The sequence below is a fragment of the Nuphar pumila genome, chromosome 2 (genome assembly GCF_984573655.1).
Source record: "Nuphar pumila chromosome 2, dmNupPumi1.hap1.1, whole genome shotgun sequence".
NCBI classification, from domain to species: domain Eukaryota; kingdom Viridiplantae; phylum Streptophyta; class Magnoliopsida; order Nymphaeales; family Nymphaeaceae; genus Nuphar; species Nuphar pumila.
The window spans coordinates 113,915,088-113,933,482 of NC_143250.1; the positions used below are offsets into that span (position 1 = coordinate 113,915,088).

The 18,395-nt window shown below is 37.8% G+C and overlaps 1 protein-coding gene across 3 annotated transcripts in view; it reads left to right on the top strand.

Moving 5' to 3' along the window:
• LOC149846802 (methionine aminopeptidase 1D, chloroplastic/mitochondrial-like) overlaps positions 1–16,189 on the top strand; it is a 159,869-nt gene extending 143,680 nt beyond the window's left edge. For all 3 annotated transcript variants that reach the window (XM_089996584.1, XM_089996585.1, XM_089996586.1), the window contains exon 10: positions 15,854–16,189. In XM_089996584.1, coding sequence (XP_089852710.1) covers positions 15,854–15,999 — 146 coding nt within the window. In that variant the 3' untranslated portion in view covers positions 16,000–16,189. The remainder of the gene's footprint in view (positions 1–15,853) is intronic.
• Positions 16,190–18,395: the final 2,206 nt, after the last annotated feature.

The following is an 18,395-nucleotide window of genomic DNA, read 5'->3' on the forward strand; positions in this document are numbered from 1 at the left end:
CCTTTGTGCACAAGTGTTCTAAGAGTTTTTTTGGTGCATGAATGCATGTGTTCTATCATCAAGAATATTAAGGTTGTGATCATAGTATCTTGTTGAAGATACTTTCACATGGTATCAAAGCTCGGTTGGAGAAAGAAAGATCGTGTGGATTCTCTCTTTTTCCGGTGCCTCGAAAAGTGTGCTCTCAAATTTTTGGAGATTGGAGTGGATCCTCTTGTTCATCCAATATTTTAGAAGACTCCTCTATCAAGAAAGATCTAAAAAGCCTTTGTGGTACGTATTCTTTTTCATTATCTCTCCTCTTTAATGGGTGAAAAAGACTCCCATTTCTCTCTCGGCTTCAAACTCAATGAGCCCAACTATCACGTTTGGGTCGGAAACATGGAAGCTCATATCAAAGGAAAAGGGCTTTGGGGCTATGTCCAAGGCTTGATTTCCGAACTGGAGCCAAAGATAACCTTTATGGAAGAAGGAGAAATAAAAATCCTTGAAGGCGAAGAAACAGCCAAGGCTCTTGATGACTACACCAAAAAGCATGAAAAATGGGAGATGAGGAATTTTAAAATCCTCTCATGGATTTTTTCATCCTTAGAAACAAGGATTAACGCTAATATTATCAAGTTTAAGAAGGCTTCTCAAGCATGGGAGTACCTTAAGAAGATGTACACCTCTAGGGACTTGTCCCATAAGTATTACCTCCAAAAGAGGGCGCTAACTCTTTATCAAGGAGAAATGACTATAAGAGAGTATTTTGTCGAACTCTCTTCTATTTGGGACGAGCATGCTATGATCGAACCCAAGTGGAGTGGAGAAGCCATAGTGCTTCGTTATAAACAATTGGAAGATGGATTTTTTAATTTTTTGAATGGGCTTAGGCCTGAATTCGAACAAGTCCGGTCTTCTCTTTTATCCGCCTTCACTTCCCCATCTCTTGAAGATGTAATTACTAAACTAAGTGGGGAAGAAACTCGTATGGGTGTAAGCAAAAACAACCTAAGTGTTCTAGCTTCACCTTCCAACAACGAAGAAAATGAGGGTATTAATGTCGTCTCAAGATCGGGGAGTAACTTAAGGACCTACAAGCCTCCTCACTTCAAGAATCAAAACTCAAATGGTCAAGAAGGGAAGAGGGATTATAGCAAGCTTTTATGCCACTTTTGTAAGGAACCGGGGCACATCAAGCCTATTTGCCCAAAGTGAAAAAAGTTACTTGCCATGGCTACTACATCCCAACCTCAAAAGGGAAAGTGCTCATCATCTTCAAATGGAGCCCTTTCGTTGCAACAAATCGTGGATGCACTTCAACCTCTTCTAAAAGGAACCATTTTCGGAGTCGTCATGTCAAACTCTTCTCCTCCTGGTAAGACCTCTTGGCTTTTGGATTCGGGTGCTTCTTTTCACATGACCCCGAGTTTTATTTCTTTTTTCGAATATTCAAAAAATCCCTCTTCTTCCTTTGTTTCAACCGCGGATGGAACATTTCTTGAAGTTAAAGGAATAGAAAATTTTGAAAAACAAAGGTTCTTTATTCCAAAAATTAGATTTATACCCAAATTAAACTTAAATTTGCTTTTTGTTTCTCAACTCTCGGATTATGGGTGTAATATAAAGTTTTCATCTAACAAATGTTGGATACAGGATCGTCAGTCCGGGAGATTGATTGGGGAAGGCTCTAGGAAGGGTGATCTATACCAGAGTTACCGGAAGCCTAGGCAAAAGGGGAAGCGCGCTTCGGAAGCGCGAAACGTTGCGCTTCCGAAGCGTGAGGGGAAGCGTCCCCCTTTTTTGGGAAGCGCGCTTCCCTTTTATGGGAAGCGCGTCCCCCTTTTATGGGAAACACGCTTCCCATAAATGGGAAGCGCGCTTCCCCCACGTTTTCCCCACGCTTCCCCCACGCTTCTCCCTCGCTTCCCCCATTTTTTTCATTTTTTTCGCTTCCCCCTCGCTTCCGGTTCGCTTCCTAGGTCGCTTCCGGTTTGTTTCCTAGGTCGTTTCCGAGACGGTTCGGAATTTTCTTCTAAGTGGTCCTACGCTTCCCCGCTTCCTAAATTTTTGAAAGTGCCTCGCTTCCCGCTCCCGCTTCCTCGACTGGTAACTCTGATCTATACTGTGTCGATACCCTTCAAATTCCAAAACACCCATTTTGTAATGTTGTCCAACAAAAGGATATTAATGTATGGCACAAGAGACTTGGACACCCAAATATTGTAAAAATTTCCCATTTAACTTTTGTTAAAAGTCTGTGTAAAAGTGATTTCACTTGTAACGACTGTATACTTGGGAAAATGAAAAAATTGCATTTTTGTCAAAGATCTATGTTTACAACAAGACTCTTTGAAATTGTCCATTCGGATGTATGGGGACTGACACCTATTTTATCAAAAGGAGGCTTCCTATGTTATATCATTTTTGTTGACGACTACACGAGATATTGTTGGATTTATTTTCTTAAACACAAATATGAAGTTTTCTCGATTTTTAAAACCTATCATATGATGATTAAAAATTAATTTAATGGGAATCTAAAAATTTTTAGAACTGACTCTGGCGGAGAATACCTTTCAAGTGAATTCAAAAATTATCTTGAAAGTCATGGTATTCTTCACCAAAGATCCTGTCCGAAAACCCTACAACAAAATGGATTAGCCAAAAGGAAGCATAGACATATAATAGAGACAACTCGAACATTACTTGTTTCTCAAAACATTCCAAAAGGTTTTTGGGCTGAAGCGGCTTTAGCACCTATCTATCTGATTAATCGGCTACCTTCTAAAAATTTGAACAATATCTCACCTTTTGAAAAATTATATACCAAAGAACCCGACTATAGTCGGTTGAGAATTTTCGATTGTAAATGCTTCGTTCTTACTGACAAGAACGACAAGCTTTCACCAAAATCCATTGTCTACGCCTTTCTTGAATATTCTGAAACCCAAAAAGGGTTTCGTTGTTATGATATTAAGAATGATAAGTTATATGTCTCCAGAAATGTGAGTTTTCTGAAAAATGTTAATGGGTTTGAAAGGAGTGAACTCTTTGAAGGTAACATGGATTACTCTTTTTTATGATAGTGATAATGATTTCATTCATAATGATGTCAATGATAAAGAATATGGTTTTTCCCATCCTCCTATCTCCCAACATAGTAATGAAGGAGCATTGAGATAGAGACAGTTTTTGGAGTGCAATTGAAAAATACAGTGAACCTAGTAGTTCCAGCTCAACAAATGATGAAAACCTACGAAGGACTGAGAGAAGTAAAAAGATGCCTTCTAAGTTTATTTCATATGATTCCTTTACTCCTAAACATAGAGCCTGCCTTAGCGCCATTCATTCCTATACAAAACCCAAAAACTTCGAAGAAGCCAAAAAGAATAATGAATGGCTGAAAGCAATAAAATGTGAGCTTTCAACTCTCAACAAGGCAAAGACTTGGGAGTTTTAAGATCTCCCTAAGGGTAAGAAAGCAATAAGATGTAGATGGGTATTTAAGGTTAAAACTAAGAGTAATGGATTTCTTAAGAGATATAAGGCTCGATTAATAGCAAAGGGATATAGTCAAGAATACGGGATTAACTATGAAGAAACTTTTGCCCCCGTGGCCCGAATGGTCATTGTCCGATGTCTCATCATCATTGCTTCAATCAACAAATGGAACATCTATCAAATAGATGTTAAAAACGCCTTCTTAAATGGTGATCTGAATGAAGAGGCATATATGAATGCTCCACCAGGAATGGAGACTCCCAAAGAGAAAGTGTTTCGCCTTCGAAAAGCACTTTATGGGTTAAAACAAGCCCCCAAGGCTTGGTATGATAGGTTTAACTCCGTAATGTTAGAAAATGGTTTCTCATCCTGTTTCACTGACACTGTTTTGTTTGTTAAAAAAACCAATGCAAGGGTTGTGATCTTGCTTTTGTATGTGAATGATATGCTTATAACCGGTAGTGATTCCAAAGGGGTTAAAAGCATAAAATCAATTTTGAAAGATAAATTTGAAATATCTGATTTGGGGTTTCTAACTTATTTTTTGGGTATTGAAGTAGCATACTCTCTTAAATCCACCTATGTATAACTGTTTAATTATACATTGCCGATCCCAAGCCCGGATAAAGGAGGAGGGTTGCGGTAGGCCAGTGACAGCCAGCATAAAAAGTCATTCACACCCCATGAATATGAACCAATATGAGAATTTTGTTGGGGTGTTCCCTACTGAGCGACGCGTTGTACTCTATAGGCTCGGAGGCAGTGATAAATGGGCAAGGGTTGCTAAGTCGTCGCTCAGAAGCGATGCGTCACACCGGTGCCCGGGTGTGGTGTCAAATAGGCAATGGTTCCCTCACTTTGTTGGACGGGTGGGGGTAAAGAAGATAGTTCAAGATCATAAAATTAAGTTAGCCACTTGGAACATAGGATCTTTAACTGGTAAGTTGGTAGAGTTAGTAGATGTTATGTGTAGGAGAAAGATGGATATTTTATGTTTACAAGAGACCAAATGGGTAGGTGAGAAAGCAAAAGTGATAGAACCTTGGAGATATAAGATTTGATATACAGGAATAAATAGGAATAGGAATGGAGTAGGGATTGTTATTAGTTGTGAGTTTATAGATAATGTAGTTGAGGTCCGTAGGAAGGGTAATAGGATTTTACTTATTAAATTAGTATTAGGTACGGATATTATTAATATTATTAGTGTTTATGCACCTTAAGTAGGTTTATAGATGATTCCATTAAATGTCAATTTTGGGAAGATTTAGATGGAGTAGTACAAGGGATATCTTATGGAGAAAAGTTTTTCATCGGCGGTGACCTTAATGGGCATGTAGGCATTAGTAGGGATGGATTTGAGAGTACTCATAGAGGCTATGGTATAGGAGAAAGAAACGAAAGTGGAGAAAGGATTTTAGATTTTGGTTTGTCCCATGATATGATCTTAGCAAACACTTGGTTTAGGAAGAGGGAGTCTCACCTAGTAACATTTAAAAGTGGGGTTAATACGAGCCAGATAGATTTTTTCCTACTTAGAAAGAGAGATAGGGGTTGTTGCATCGATTGTAAGGTTATACCGGGAAAAAGTGTAGCTACACAACATAGAGTCTTAATTTTAGATCTTAGAATTAGAAAATGCCGCAAAAGGGATAGACATAAGATAGATCCTAGAATTAAGTGGTGAGCACTGAAATGAGTTAAACAAGGAATGTTTGTACAACAGGTAGTTAAGGAAGCTGATTGGTGTTTCGAGGAGGATTCAGAATCAATGTGGAATAAGATAGCGGGTGGCATGAGAAAGGTGACTAAGGAAGTATTGAGTGAGTCTAAAGGTGGTGCACCGCTAGGTAAGGATACATCATGGTGGAACGAGGATGTCAAATTAGCTAGTAAGGTTAAAAGAGAGTGTTATAGAAATCTAAGTAAAAGTCGTGATAATGAGAATTTGGAGAAGTATATGATAGCAAAGAAGAAAGCTAAAAAAGTAGTTTGAAACGCGAGGAATAAGGGTTATAAAGAGGTTTATAACAAGTTGGATACCAAAGAGGGGGTGAAGGATATTTATAGGCTTGCAAAGATGAGACATAGGAAATCGATGGATCTGAGTATGGTTAGATGTATCAAAGATGAAACGCAAAGGGTTTTAGTCAAAGATGAGGAGATTAAGAAGAAATGGAAAGATTATTTTGATAAGCTATTTAATAAAAGTCATGCTCAGGATCTTAGAGACTTCTCCATTCCTTTTCATGAGATGAATCGTGACTTCATGAGCAAGATTCAAAAGAAAGAAATTGCAGAGGCTTTGAAGAAAATGAAATCAAGAAGGGCAGTTGGCCCTGATGGTATACCTATCGAGTCTTGAAAATGCTTGTGTGAGAAAGGTTTAGAATGGTTGACAAATCTTTTTAACAAGATTTGGCGGACAAATAAGATGCCTAATGAGTGGAGGAAGAATACCTCTATATAAGAATAAGGGTGATATACAAGATTGCACAAACTATCGTGGTATAAAACTCATGAGTCATACTATGAAACTTTGGGAGAGGGTGATTGAGTATAGGTTGAGGAAGGTTGCCATGATATCGGAGAATCAATTTGGTTTTATTCCTGTAAGATCAACTATGGAAGCTATACATCTTCTTAGACAACTTATTGAGAGATATAGAGAGAGGAACAAAGATTTGCATATGGTTTTTATTGATTTGGAGAAGGCATACGATAGAGTACCTAAGGATGTTCTCTGGTGGACAATGATGAAGAAAGGTGTTTCTCTCAAGTACATTAGTAACAAATGCCCGCACTTGTGGAGGGGTGACAACCAATTTTCCTGTAATGGTTGGGTTACATCAAGGATTTGCATTAAGCCCTTTTCTATTTGCTATAGTGATGGATGAGCTTACGAGATCAATTCAAGAAAATGTGTCGTGGTGTATGTTGTTTGCTGACGATATTGCTTTGATTGATGAGTCTAGAGTTGGGGTTAATGCTAAGTTAGAATTATGGAGACAGACATTGGAAGCAAGAGGTTTTAAGTTGAGTAAGAGTAAGACAGAATATATGGAATGTCGGTTTAGTAAGCAACGAAGTAGTGATGGGAGTGTAGTGAAGCTTGATGAGCAAGAAATATCGGTGGATGACTGTTTCAAATATTTGGGATCTATCATTCAAAAGTATGGAGAAATTGATGGAGATGTAAATCATAGGATAAAGGTTGGGTGGATGAAATGGAAAAGTGCAACTGGAGTGTTGTGCAATCGTAGAATGCCATTGCGGTTGAAGGGAAAGTTTTATAGGATGACAATTAGGCCCGCTTTACTATATGGTACAGAATGTTGGGCTGCCAAGAGACATCATATTCAAAAAATGAGTGTAGCTGAGATGCGTATGCTTAGATGGATGTGTGGAAATACAATAAAAGATAAGATTCGAAACGAGGAGATACGTAAGAAGGTAGGCATTGCATCCATTGAAAATAAGATGAGAGAGAATCGTTTATGGTGGTTTGGACATATTCGGCGAAGGCTTAATGATGCTCCAGTTAGAAGGATGAAGAAATGGGAAAATATATTAGTTAAAAGAGGTCAAGTTTAGCCTAAGAAGACTTGGATGGAGATGATAGGAAAGGATATGAATGCTTTGAACCTCACCAAGGACATGGCATTGGATAGAAATGATTGGAGGAGAAGGATTCATGTGGAAGACCCAGAATGATTTTCTTTTTTGGTTCATATCGCCGACCCCAATTGTTTTGGGATGAAGGCGTAGTTGTTGTTGTTGTTGTTTGAAATAGCATACTCTCATAGAGTGTATTTTTTATCTTAAACAAAACTTGCCTCTGAGATTATTGACAGGTCAGGTATTACAGATGATAAGGTTTGTGAAACTCCTGCTATAGTGGGAACCAAGATGAAGATTGATGATGGTATTATTCTCTTTGATCTCACTCCTTACAGACAGCTTGTGGGATTATTGATGTATTTGAGTAGTACTAGACCAGATATTTCTCATGCAATTCATACTGCAAATCAGTTTCAATATGCATAAACATCGGTTCACATGAGTGTCATCTTGCGGGTCGTACGATACATAAGGGGTACACTAAATAAGGGAGTATTCTTATCCTCTTCTTCTGAATTAAAACGAATTGCTTATACTGACTCTGATTAGGGAAGTGACCCAAATAACTGTCACTCAACCACTAGTTTTTGTGTGTTTTTAAGAGACTCGTTGATTTCATGGAAATGCAAGAAGCAGCAGAAAGTGTCTCTATCCTCAACTGAAGCTGAATATCGTGCCATGGCAACTACTACCATGAAAATCGTATGGATTCATCAATTACTAGAAGACATGGGGATCACAATAGAAGGGTCCACTAAGCTATGTTGTGACAACAAGAGTGTAATTTATATTGCCAAAAATCATACTTTTCACAAGCGGATTAAGCACATTTAAATGGACTGTCACTATGTTCAAAAGCCTATCTGAAAGGAGTCATTGATCTTCCATATGTCACTTTGGAATATCAGTTGGCAGATTTCTTCACCAAAGCTTTGTGTGCTCCGCGATTCAACTTTCTCCTTGGCAAACTTTCGGTAATCTTGCCCTAAGTTTAATGGGGGGTGTTAAATTATGTATCATTGTAATCTTATATATATTATATATATATATATAAAAGGTGATACATATACATATATGATATATATGTATATGTATCTACCTAATTATATATATATAATATATTTCTTTATTATTAGCCGTAGGGGTAGTTTAGTCATTTCTCAAATCTTGCACATATTCATTTTACGAATATGCTTGTATTTTTGCTTTTTAGTTTTTCCTTTTCTTCTTTTTTTTTTCTTTTCTTTTGACTAAAGTCAAATGTTTCTTGGGGGGGCCACTCTCATAGATGTTGGGCCCCTTCCAACGGTCACAATTGTGACCGTTGAAGGGGCTCCAACGTCTATGAGTTGGCCCCCTCCAAGGTCCTCCTCATTTTGTATAAATAGGGGCATTCCCCCCTTTGTATTCTTATGGCTTTGGGTCAAAGCCCAAGTGATTAATAAAGTTTTCCTATTTTTTATGCTTTTGAGCATTTGTGAGATTTAGTGGATTGTGCCTTTGTGCACAAGTATTCTAAGAGTTCTTTTCGGGCATGAATGCACGTGTTCTATCATCAAGAATATTAAGGTCTTGATCATAGTATCTTGTTGAAGATACTTTCACAATTTCATGATAGAGTTATGTATTACAACATGACATTTAAATCTATATAATCCTCCATGCATTACAAAACCATAAAAGTTACATTTCATTATTCCTTTGAAACACATATCCAAGTCAATTGGTGTACAATATATATTTCAATGTAGGATCCTTTGCTCCATGACCTACACCCTTCATCGACCTCCTAGAGCACGGATTAGTAAATTTAATCACTACAAAAATGTGAAACAATGCTCAATAACTTACTTAGGGACAAACTTTGAGTTCTGAAGGCACAAAAAATAGGATTAAGGGCAAAAAAACTAAATGTATAGTAATATCTTGTAAAAACATCAAAAAAGAAAGGAGTTTACCCTCCAACTTTAATCATAAACAAATGAAATAAAGAACTAAGATTTTTTATTTTATCTCACTTAAGTGAAAATTGGGTGAAAATGCACTCTTGAGCAAACCGCAAAAATCCTCTTCCTTGCGCACAGATTGGCTCCCAAATCGCAATCACGACTCCTAGGTTGCATGAATACCCCTCTAATGGCCTCTACACAAATGAGGGAGTCGGCTAGGGGTGTCAACTGGTTGGGTTGGGTTCGGATCTAGGTGAAACTAGACTTGGACCAGATTTTTGGGTATGGTATCGGGTCTGGACCTAGGTCTAATTGGGTCCACTATAAGAAAAACCATACCCAGACCTGATAAGAACTACATGAACCAAACCTGGTAAAACCAAGGTTGCCAAACTAGGAAGAGGAAGCAGGAAACAATACGGGAAGCGGAAGCGAGGTATTTTAAAATTTATATGTAGCGGGAAGCGAGGTATCAATTTGAAAGCGAAATAGGAACAAAAGATGAAGCAATATGGTAATTGAATAGGAATCAAACAAGAAGCAAATAAAAACTAAAATAAAATTGATTATTCTTATATTTCATGATTTTTCAATAAAAGAGTTAAATTTTTGTTAAAATCTAACAATGACGGTTACCAATTTAGAGAAAGTACATGAGAATTGAGTTTAAGTGTGAGAGAAAATACATGAAAAACATGAAAAGAAATGTGAGAAAAGCATATAGGAAGCATATGTTAAAATATATGTAATTCATATATATATATATATATATATATATATATATATATATTTTTATATATATAATACCCGATAGGGGTATTTTTGTCATTTCACAAGTACCCGATAGGGGTACTTGTTTTTCTTATTTTATTTTTCTCTTTATAAATCTATTTTTTTATTTTTTGTTTTTTGCTCACACAAAAGGGGCCCCACCATGTAGTCAATGGGGCCCCCAACGGTCACATTTGTGACCGTTGGGGTCTCCCAACGACTACATGGGGAGCCCCCTAGGTGGCTCTCCTTTTAAGGCCTCTTGGCCCTCTCCTTCTCTTGTGTATAAATAGGGGTGAACCCCTCTTGTATTCCTCACACTTGAGAGCTCTCTCTCTTTCAATAAGAGGCATTTATATTTTTATGTTGTGTTGTCTCTTGTGGGTTTGGGTATTAACCCTTCTTTGTTTGTTCATTAGTAGATGTTGTAAGTGCTTAGTGCACTCTTTGCTTTTCCGCATATTTCATTACATGGTATCAGAGCCTTGTGTATGCTCTTCTTCTTAATATAGCTAGTGGTGTAGCTATATTTGTTTTTTTTGTTTCTCTCTCTCCTTGGTATCCTCTTGTGAGTGGTTATTATGGAAGGAGAACAAAAGATTGATCTCTCCTTCAAGCTCAATGGCTCCAACTACATGATGTGGGCCGCCGCCATGGAAAACAACCTCAAAGGGAAAAAGCTTTGGGGATACGTTATGGGCACCATTCCGGAACCACAACTCCAACTAACTAAGATGGAAGGCGATCAAGAAAAAGCTCTTGAAGGAGATGCCCGCATTAAGGCCATTGAAGATCACCAATCTAAAATAGAAGAATGGGAAAGTAAGAATGCCAAGATTCTTGCTTGGTTCATGAACAATGTGGAGCTCAAGATTTGCGCCAACATTGCCAAATTTTGGATGGCAAATGAAGCTGGTTCTTCATGAAAGGTATGTTTACACAAAAAGACCTTGCTCGTCAATTCTTTCTTCAAGAAAAAATCCGGACTATCAAGCAAGGTGAAATGAGTGTTAGGGACTACTTTAGCACTCTTGGCCCTCTATGGGATGAGCTATCCTTACTAGAACCAAAATGGGTTTCTAGTATAGATGTGGAATTAAGGAGAGAACAAATGGAAAAAGAACATTTTTTCCAATTCTTACATGGGCTTAGGCCCGAATATGAACAAGTTAGATCCTCCCTCCTACATAGATCAAAGCCTCTTCCCTTGGAAGATGCCATAGCCGAAATATGCCAAGAAGAAACCCGTCTTGGCATGATTAAAGGAGGAAATGATGTCTTGGCCGTATCAAAACCCGGCAACCATATGAAAACCTACAAACCTCCACATTTTGGAAGGCAAAATAACTATAATGGCAACTATAGAAAAGCCATTTGCCATCATTGTCAAGAACCGGGTCATATAAGACCTAATTGCCCTAAGTTGAATGAAGCACCAAAAAATAAAGTTGCTTCCGTTGAAGAAGCTACTCAAAAGAAAGAGGAAGCAATCAAAGGAACAGACTCTTTTTCTCTTGCTCAACTATCGGAGGCACTACAAACTCTACTCAAGATTCCATCAACTTCGGGTACCACCATAGCTTCCTCCTCTCCTCCAGGTATGTCGTCTTGGATCCTTGACTCTGGAGCTTCCTTTCATATGACCCCCCTTGAAAATGAGCTTTCCGATTTATGTAATAATTATAAAAACTCCTATGTTTCAACTGCCGATGGTACATCTTTACAAGTAAAAAGTTTTGGAACCTTAAACTTTTCAAAAGACTTCTTTGTGCCAAACGTAAGAGTTGTACCTCAACTTAATTTAAATCTCCTCTCTGTTGCTCAAATATGCGATCATGGATGTAAAATCTCCTTCTCAACTAAGGATTGCTCTATACAGGATCTCCGGTCCGGGAAGCTGATTGGGCAAGGCCATAGAAGGGGAGATCTCTATTACATGAGCAACTTGAAACTCCCCATGAACTCTTTTTGTAACCATGTCCAAGATAAAAATATTGATATTTGGCATCAAAGACTTGGACATCCAAGTTTCTCAAAAATGTACTCCTTTCCATTTGGAAAGAAATTTTGTAATGAGAAACATTTTGTTTGTAAGAATTGTATTTTTGGCAAAATGAAATCTACTCCTTTTCCAAACCGAACTTTTGTGTCCAAAAGACCTTTTGAGTTAGTCCATTCGGATGTTTGGGGTCCTTCCCCCGTCATGTCTAAAGGAGGGTACTCCTATTATGTCACTTTCATCGATGACTACACTAGGTATGTATGGATCTACTTTCTCAATTTAAAATCCGAAGTCTTTGATTTTTTCAAAAAATTTCATATGATAGTTAAAAATCAATTTTCAAGTAATATCTCTACTCTTAGATCCGATTCGGGTGGAGAATATTTATCAAATGAATTTCAAAACTATTTAGAAGTAAATGGAATTTGTCATCAAAGATCATGTCCTAGGACTCCCCAACAAAACGGCTTGGCCGAAAGAAAGCATAGACATATCATGGAAACCACTAGGACACTCCTTATTTCCAAAGAAATTCCAAAGAATTTTTGGGCCGAAGCGGCCTTAACCTCAACTTATTTAATAAATAGAATGATATCTTCTTCCTTACAAAATACATCTCCATACGAAAAACTATTTGAAAGAACACCAGACTTCAATAGATTAAGAGTTTTTGGATGTAAATGTTTTGTTCTTAATCATAAACGGGACAAATTATCTCCTAAAGCTATTGAATGTGTTTTCTTGGGTTATGGAGAAAATCAAAAGGGTTTTAGATGTTTTGACTTGAAAAATAACAAACTCTATGTATCCAAAGATGTAACATTTTTGGAAAATGAAAATGGTTTTGTGAAAACTAAAGATATTGACGAAAGTGAATATACTTTTTTATTTGATCTTCTATCTCAAGAAGATGAGACTCCTCAAGAAGAGGAAATCTCTAATGAGTCTTTGAATGACCTAGAGGAAATTCCTCTTGATAATGCTATAGATGAGAATAATAGACCAATCCAAACATATGTTAGGCGTGGTCAACAAACTCAGATAAGTGCCTTAGAAAAATGCTCTCAAGGATCCGACATTGAAGAAACATCTTTAAGGAGATCCAGTCGGATCTCCAATCCTCCAAATAGGTTTGTTTCCTATGAGTCCCTAACTCCTAGATATAGAGCATGTCTAATTGCGTTGCATTCATTTCATGAACCTTCACACTATAATGAGGCCAAAAATATTCCCCAATGGGTTGAAGCCATGAACTTAGAGCTTAGTGCCCTTGAAAAAGCTAAAACTTGGGAAATAACTTCGTTACCCATTGGAAAGAAATCAATAGGATGTAGATGGGTCTTCAAAATTAAAACCAAGAGTGATGGTTCATTAGAACGTTATAAAGCACGGTTAGTAGCTAAAGGATATGCTCAGGAATATGGTATAGATTATGAAGAAACCTTCGCACCTGTTGCTAGAATGACTAGTGTTAGGACTCTTATTGCTATTGCGTCTGTGAAGAAATGGCCTATCTATCAACTCGATGTTAAGAATGCATTTCTAAATGGCGAATTAAATGAAGAAGTTTACATGGATCCCCCACCAGGAGTATGTATTGGTAAAAATAAAATTCTTAAACTTAAAAAGGCATTATATGGTTTAAAACAAGCTCCAAAGGCTTGGCATGATAGATTTAGTAATGTAATGACAAGTTTGAATTTTCGTTCATGTTATACTGACACTGATTTGTTTGTGAAAAGTGCAGGGTCTTCAGTAGTTATTTTACTACTTTATTTTGATGATATGATCATCACAGGAAGTGATGAGCAAGTCATTAAGGATATTAAAAAGGTTTTGAAAGAAAATTTTGATATGTCTGACCTTGGTTTCTTAAGATATTTTTTAGGAATTGAAGTGGCGTACTCTCCTCGAGGGTACATTCTCTCTCAGATGAAACTTGCTGTTGACATCTGTTCCAAATCGGGTATCTCCGATGATAAGAAGACAGAAACCCCAGAAGTCATCAATGCAAAATTAAGGTTGGAAGATGGAACACTTCTCGAGGATCCTACTCCCTACCGGCAACTTGTTGGGTCTCTAACCTACCTATCCATCACACGGCCAGACATAGCTCATGCCGTCCACTCTGTCAGTCAGTTTCAACATGCACCTACAACTGTGCACATGAGTGCAGTCTTAAGGATCGTCATATATATCAAAAATACCATAACTAAGGGAGTTTTTCTTTCTTCTGCCTCGTCACTTGACTTAATTGCTTATACTGATGCAGATTGGGGAGGAAATCCCAATGACCGAGTCTCAACTACCGGTTTTTGTGTTTTCTTAGGTGACTCTATGATTTCGTGGAGATGCAAGAAGCAACACAAAGTATCATTGTCCTCGACGGAAGCAGAATATCGTGCTATGGCCACTACAACCATGGAACTTGTGTGACTAAGAAGCCTCCTCAGTGATATGGGCATTGTCATCTCTACTCCTTCGAAGATGTGTTGTGACAACAAAAGCGCAATCTATATTGCAAGCAATCACACCTTCCATGAGCGTACTAAACATATTGAGATGGACTGCCATTACGTTCGGGATGAATACCTAAGAGGAACTATAGCACTGCCCTACGTCACATCAGAGTACCAGTTGGCGGACTTCTTCACTAAGGCTCTTGCGGCTCCTCGGGTTTTGTTTTTCCTTAACAAGCTTTCGGTTATATCCCCGTAAAGCTTGAGGGAGGGTGTTAAAATATATGTAATTCATATATATATATATATATATATATATATATATATATATATATATATATATATATATATATATAATACCCGATAGGGGTATTTTTGTCATTTCACAAGTACCCGATAGGGGTACTTGTTTTTCTTATTTTATTTTTCTCTTTATAAATCTATTTTTTTATTTTTTGTTTTTTGCTCACACAAAAGGGGCCCCACCATGTAGTCGATGGGGCCCCCAACGGTCACATTTGTGACCGTTGGGGGCTCCCAACGACTACATGGGGAGCCCCCTAGGTGGCTCTCCTTTTAAGGCCTCTTGGCCCTCTCCCTCTCCTTCTCTTGTGTATAAATAGGGGTGAACCCCTCTTGTATTCCTCACACTTGAGAGCTCTCTCTCTTTCAATAAGAGGCATTTATATTTTTATGTTGTGTTGTCTCTTGTGGGTTTGGGTATTAGCCCTTCTTTGTTTGTTCATTAGTAGATGTTGTAAGTGCTTAGTGCACTCTTTGCTTTTCCGCATATTTCATTACAGCATAAACCATGCATGTGGGAAGCATAGAAGAAGCGTGGGAGAATCGAGATTCCCATGAAGTTTCGGAAGTGAGGAGTATCGTGCTTCCGAAGCGAGTTTCCGGCTAAGAAGCTTCCGGTAACTTTGGGTAAACCCATATTTTTTATCATTTTTACATTGAAAATTTGTGGGTCGGGTTCGGGTCTGGTATTAAATTTCACAAACTATACCTGGGTCCATGTATTAATCAGACCTTTGGGTTCGGACCCGTGTCTTAATCGGGTCTTCTTATTTATCACCATACTCGGACCCTATAGGGTTTGGTTCGGGTCGGGTTCGGGTAAACCAGGCCCGTTGACACCCCTAGAGTCGACCCTTTTAAAGGTGCACCGAAGGTGTATCGACCATATCATACAATACGGTATGATACATACAACCTTAATATATATATATATATAGTGCTTCACAGGTTTCATGCATCTTTTGTTGTGGTTTTGGCAAACCAAACAAGTTTTGGTTCAGACTTCAGATAATAAAGTAAATACATCAGCTTTTGTTGTCATGACAGTGCGATGAATAAATTACTCAGTTACCCCTCCAAATGCTATAGGAATTCTTTTAGATATGATAAATTTATTCTATTTTGATCCTTTTAACTGATTGAGAATGCCAGCAACACATTTACCATTACCCTGAGTGCATGAAATGCATGTTGAATTTTCTTAAGATGGTAAAGTTGGTTTCATGTTGACATCTAGGGTTTCTCATTTGTCATTTCTACAGAGCCCATGCTGACTATGGGTAGCATTAATCCTGTAATGTGGAGTGATAATTGGACTGTTGTCACCGAAGATGGCAGTTTGTCTGCACAGTTTGAGCACACAATACTTATCACAGAAAATGGTGCTGAGATCTTGACCCAATGTTAACAATTGCAGATGTGTCCTTGTTGGATACAAATGAATGCCCATTCTTTTGAGGTGATTTATTATAATTAGTTTGCTTACCGATTGGCATTGTATCATATAATGCTTGTAATTCAATCTCTTCATTCATTTTGGGAATGCATCTTATGTAACGAAATATGCTTGGATTTCTAATCACAGTTATTTTTGTTAATGTTGGAGCCAGACTGTCTAATGTGTATAATCTATCCCATTCTTGAGCAGTGGGACGTCTGCTCGAAATTAGCATGAGCCTCATAGTCACTTCTATACTGGTAATATGAGGAAAGTGTTGGTCCCATTTACTTCTATGCCTCCTCATTTATATCAGACACCAGTGATACAAATATGAATTTTCTTTTCAGGCAGTTTCCCCATAGTGGTGTTTTTTTTTTGTTTGTATTCTTTTTTTCCCTAAGTGAGGCCAAGGGATTCCCATGGGAGTTGAACCAAGACCTTTTGGCTAGGATGGAGCTCTGTCATCCAAGACTTCATTATATTGTGGAATGAACAGACACATATTTATGTGAAAAAAGAAAAATGGAAGAGCTTAGTCACTTGTTATTGGAATCCTGTGTTGTGAGATTTCTGGTCTAGTTTGGCTTTTGAACTCAAGATCCCATAGGGTGTGTTTGAATGCCACAGATGTCAACAGAGATTGACAAACATGCAGATCAAAATCCTGTGTGAGGCTCATGTCAGATTCGAAGGGGTATCAGACCAGAGATTCATGGATCTATAAGGTCACTCTTAGTTTACTATGCTGGTGACTTGGACCATGCAGCTATCGTGTCCACTGAGTTTTCTTTTTGCCAGAGGGGGTAACTGGAATATGTTTACCTGCAAAACATGTTTGCTGGTATGAACTGTGATTTTCATAGGTTTTTTTTTTCTAAAATTTCATCATACGAATTTGATCTAGATGCTTGGTTTTATAAAAAGAGACTCTTGGATCATCCGATTATGATGTATAACAAAGATCTTTTAAGGCTTGAAATTCAACGACTCAGAATTTTTGTAAATATTCAAGCATAAAAATCGCATTTTTTTATCTGATTATGATGATTCAACAGTCGATTTCTAGCAAATGGACCACACTGAATGCATCTGCAGGATTAGATTTGCGGAAAAAAACGTCGGAAATGCCTAGTTCATTACCAGCAAACATGTTTTGCTGGTAAACATATTCCAGTTTGCCTTGCCAGAGGTATCTAAAACTTTATAAATATTTATATATATATATGAGTGACTGGTTCCTCTTACCGGTAAGAAGGTTTAGACAGTCTTAATTTTCAACTTTGAATTCTTTTTTTTGGAATCTAGCCTTATAGATGTGATCTACATGGTACGATTAGTAGAAATAGGCTTTTAGATCATCTGATTGTGGTATGTAAGCAGGTTTTTATAATGCTTCACAAATCTGCGGCTCATAATTTTCATAAATTTAAAGATTTATTAAATCATAATTGATTCTACAGTCGATTCCTACCCAATAAAACATCCTGAACATATCTGTACAGCCAGATTTTCCAAACATGGCTTGGAACATTGAAAATCAGCACTGTCCACAGTATATGGACAGTTAGGAGAAACCTATATATATAACAAGGCTATGGCTATTCAAATAGCCTAACGTTTTAATCTTTGGTTAGTTGAGAGTACATTCTGGCTTATTGGCATGTCTCGGTTTCATGGGATGAAAAGTTATTTTTATATAAAGTACATTTCCAACCTCAAGAAATCTCCATTGCAGATGGATAAAAGGAAGCTTTTTATTCTTTGAAAGCAAGCTTTTTACAAAGTTGCAAAGCATGAAAAGAGGTAGTTTTTAGTCATTCAAGTTGCAGTAGCCCAAAGGGTTCTACACATCTGATTAGGTGGGTCAGTTTAAGACATTCAAGTTGAAGAATGTCGTGAGTTTGACACTCGGGGTGTGCATCCCTTGCCACAAGGCCAAAGCAGCAGGGTCCCTGGTGGGTGAGGGGGTGCCTTGAGGTTTTATGCCATGTGACGGCCAAAACCCGATCAATACCTAATGGATTTTATTTTTTTTTCTCGTCATGAAACCAGATTCATGAGCAACACAAGCAATAAAGGTTGAGCTAGCTGAACTAATCATGAAGTACCTGAATTCACAGATAATGGTGTTCTGACTTGAGCGCCTGGAAAACTACAGAGAGATGGATATCAATCACGTCTGAGCAGCTCTGCTGTTTGGCTCAGCTCGGAAATTGGACTTGGCGAGCTCTCGGGTCTTTCTTCTTATGAGAACCTGTTGGGATTTCATGAAACTAGTACTTTTGTAGCACCAAGGACAGGAAAAAGATTAGCGTTAATCCTCCTAGGATTCCAACATTCATGGCAAGGCTACGATGATCCAT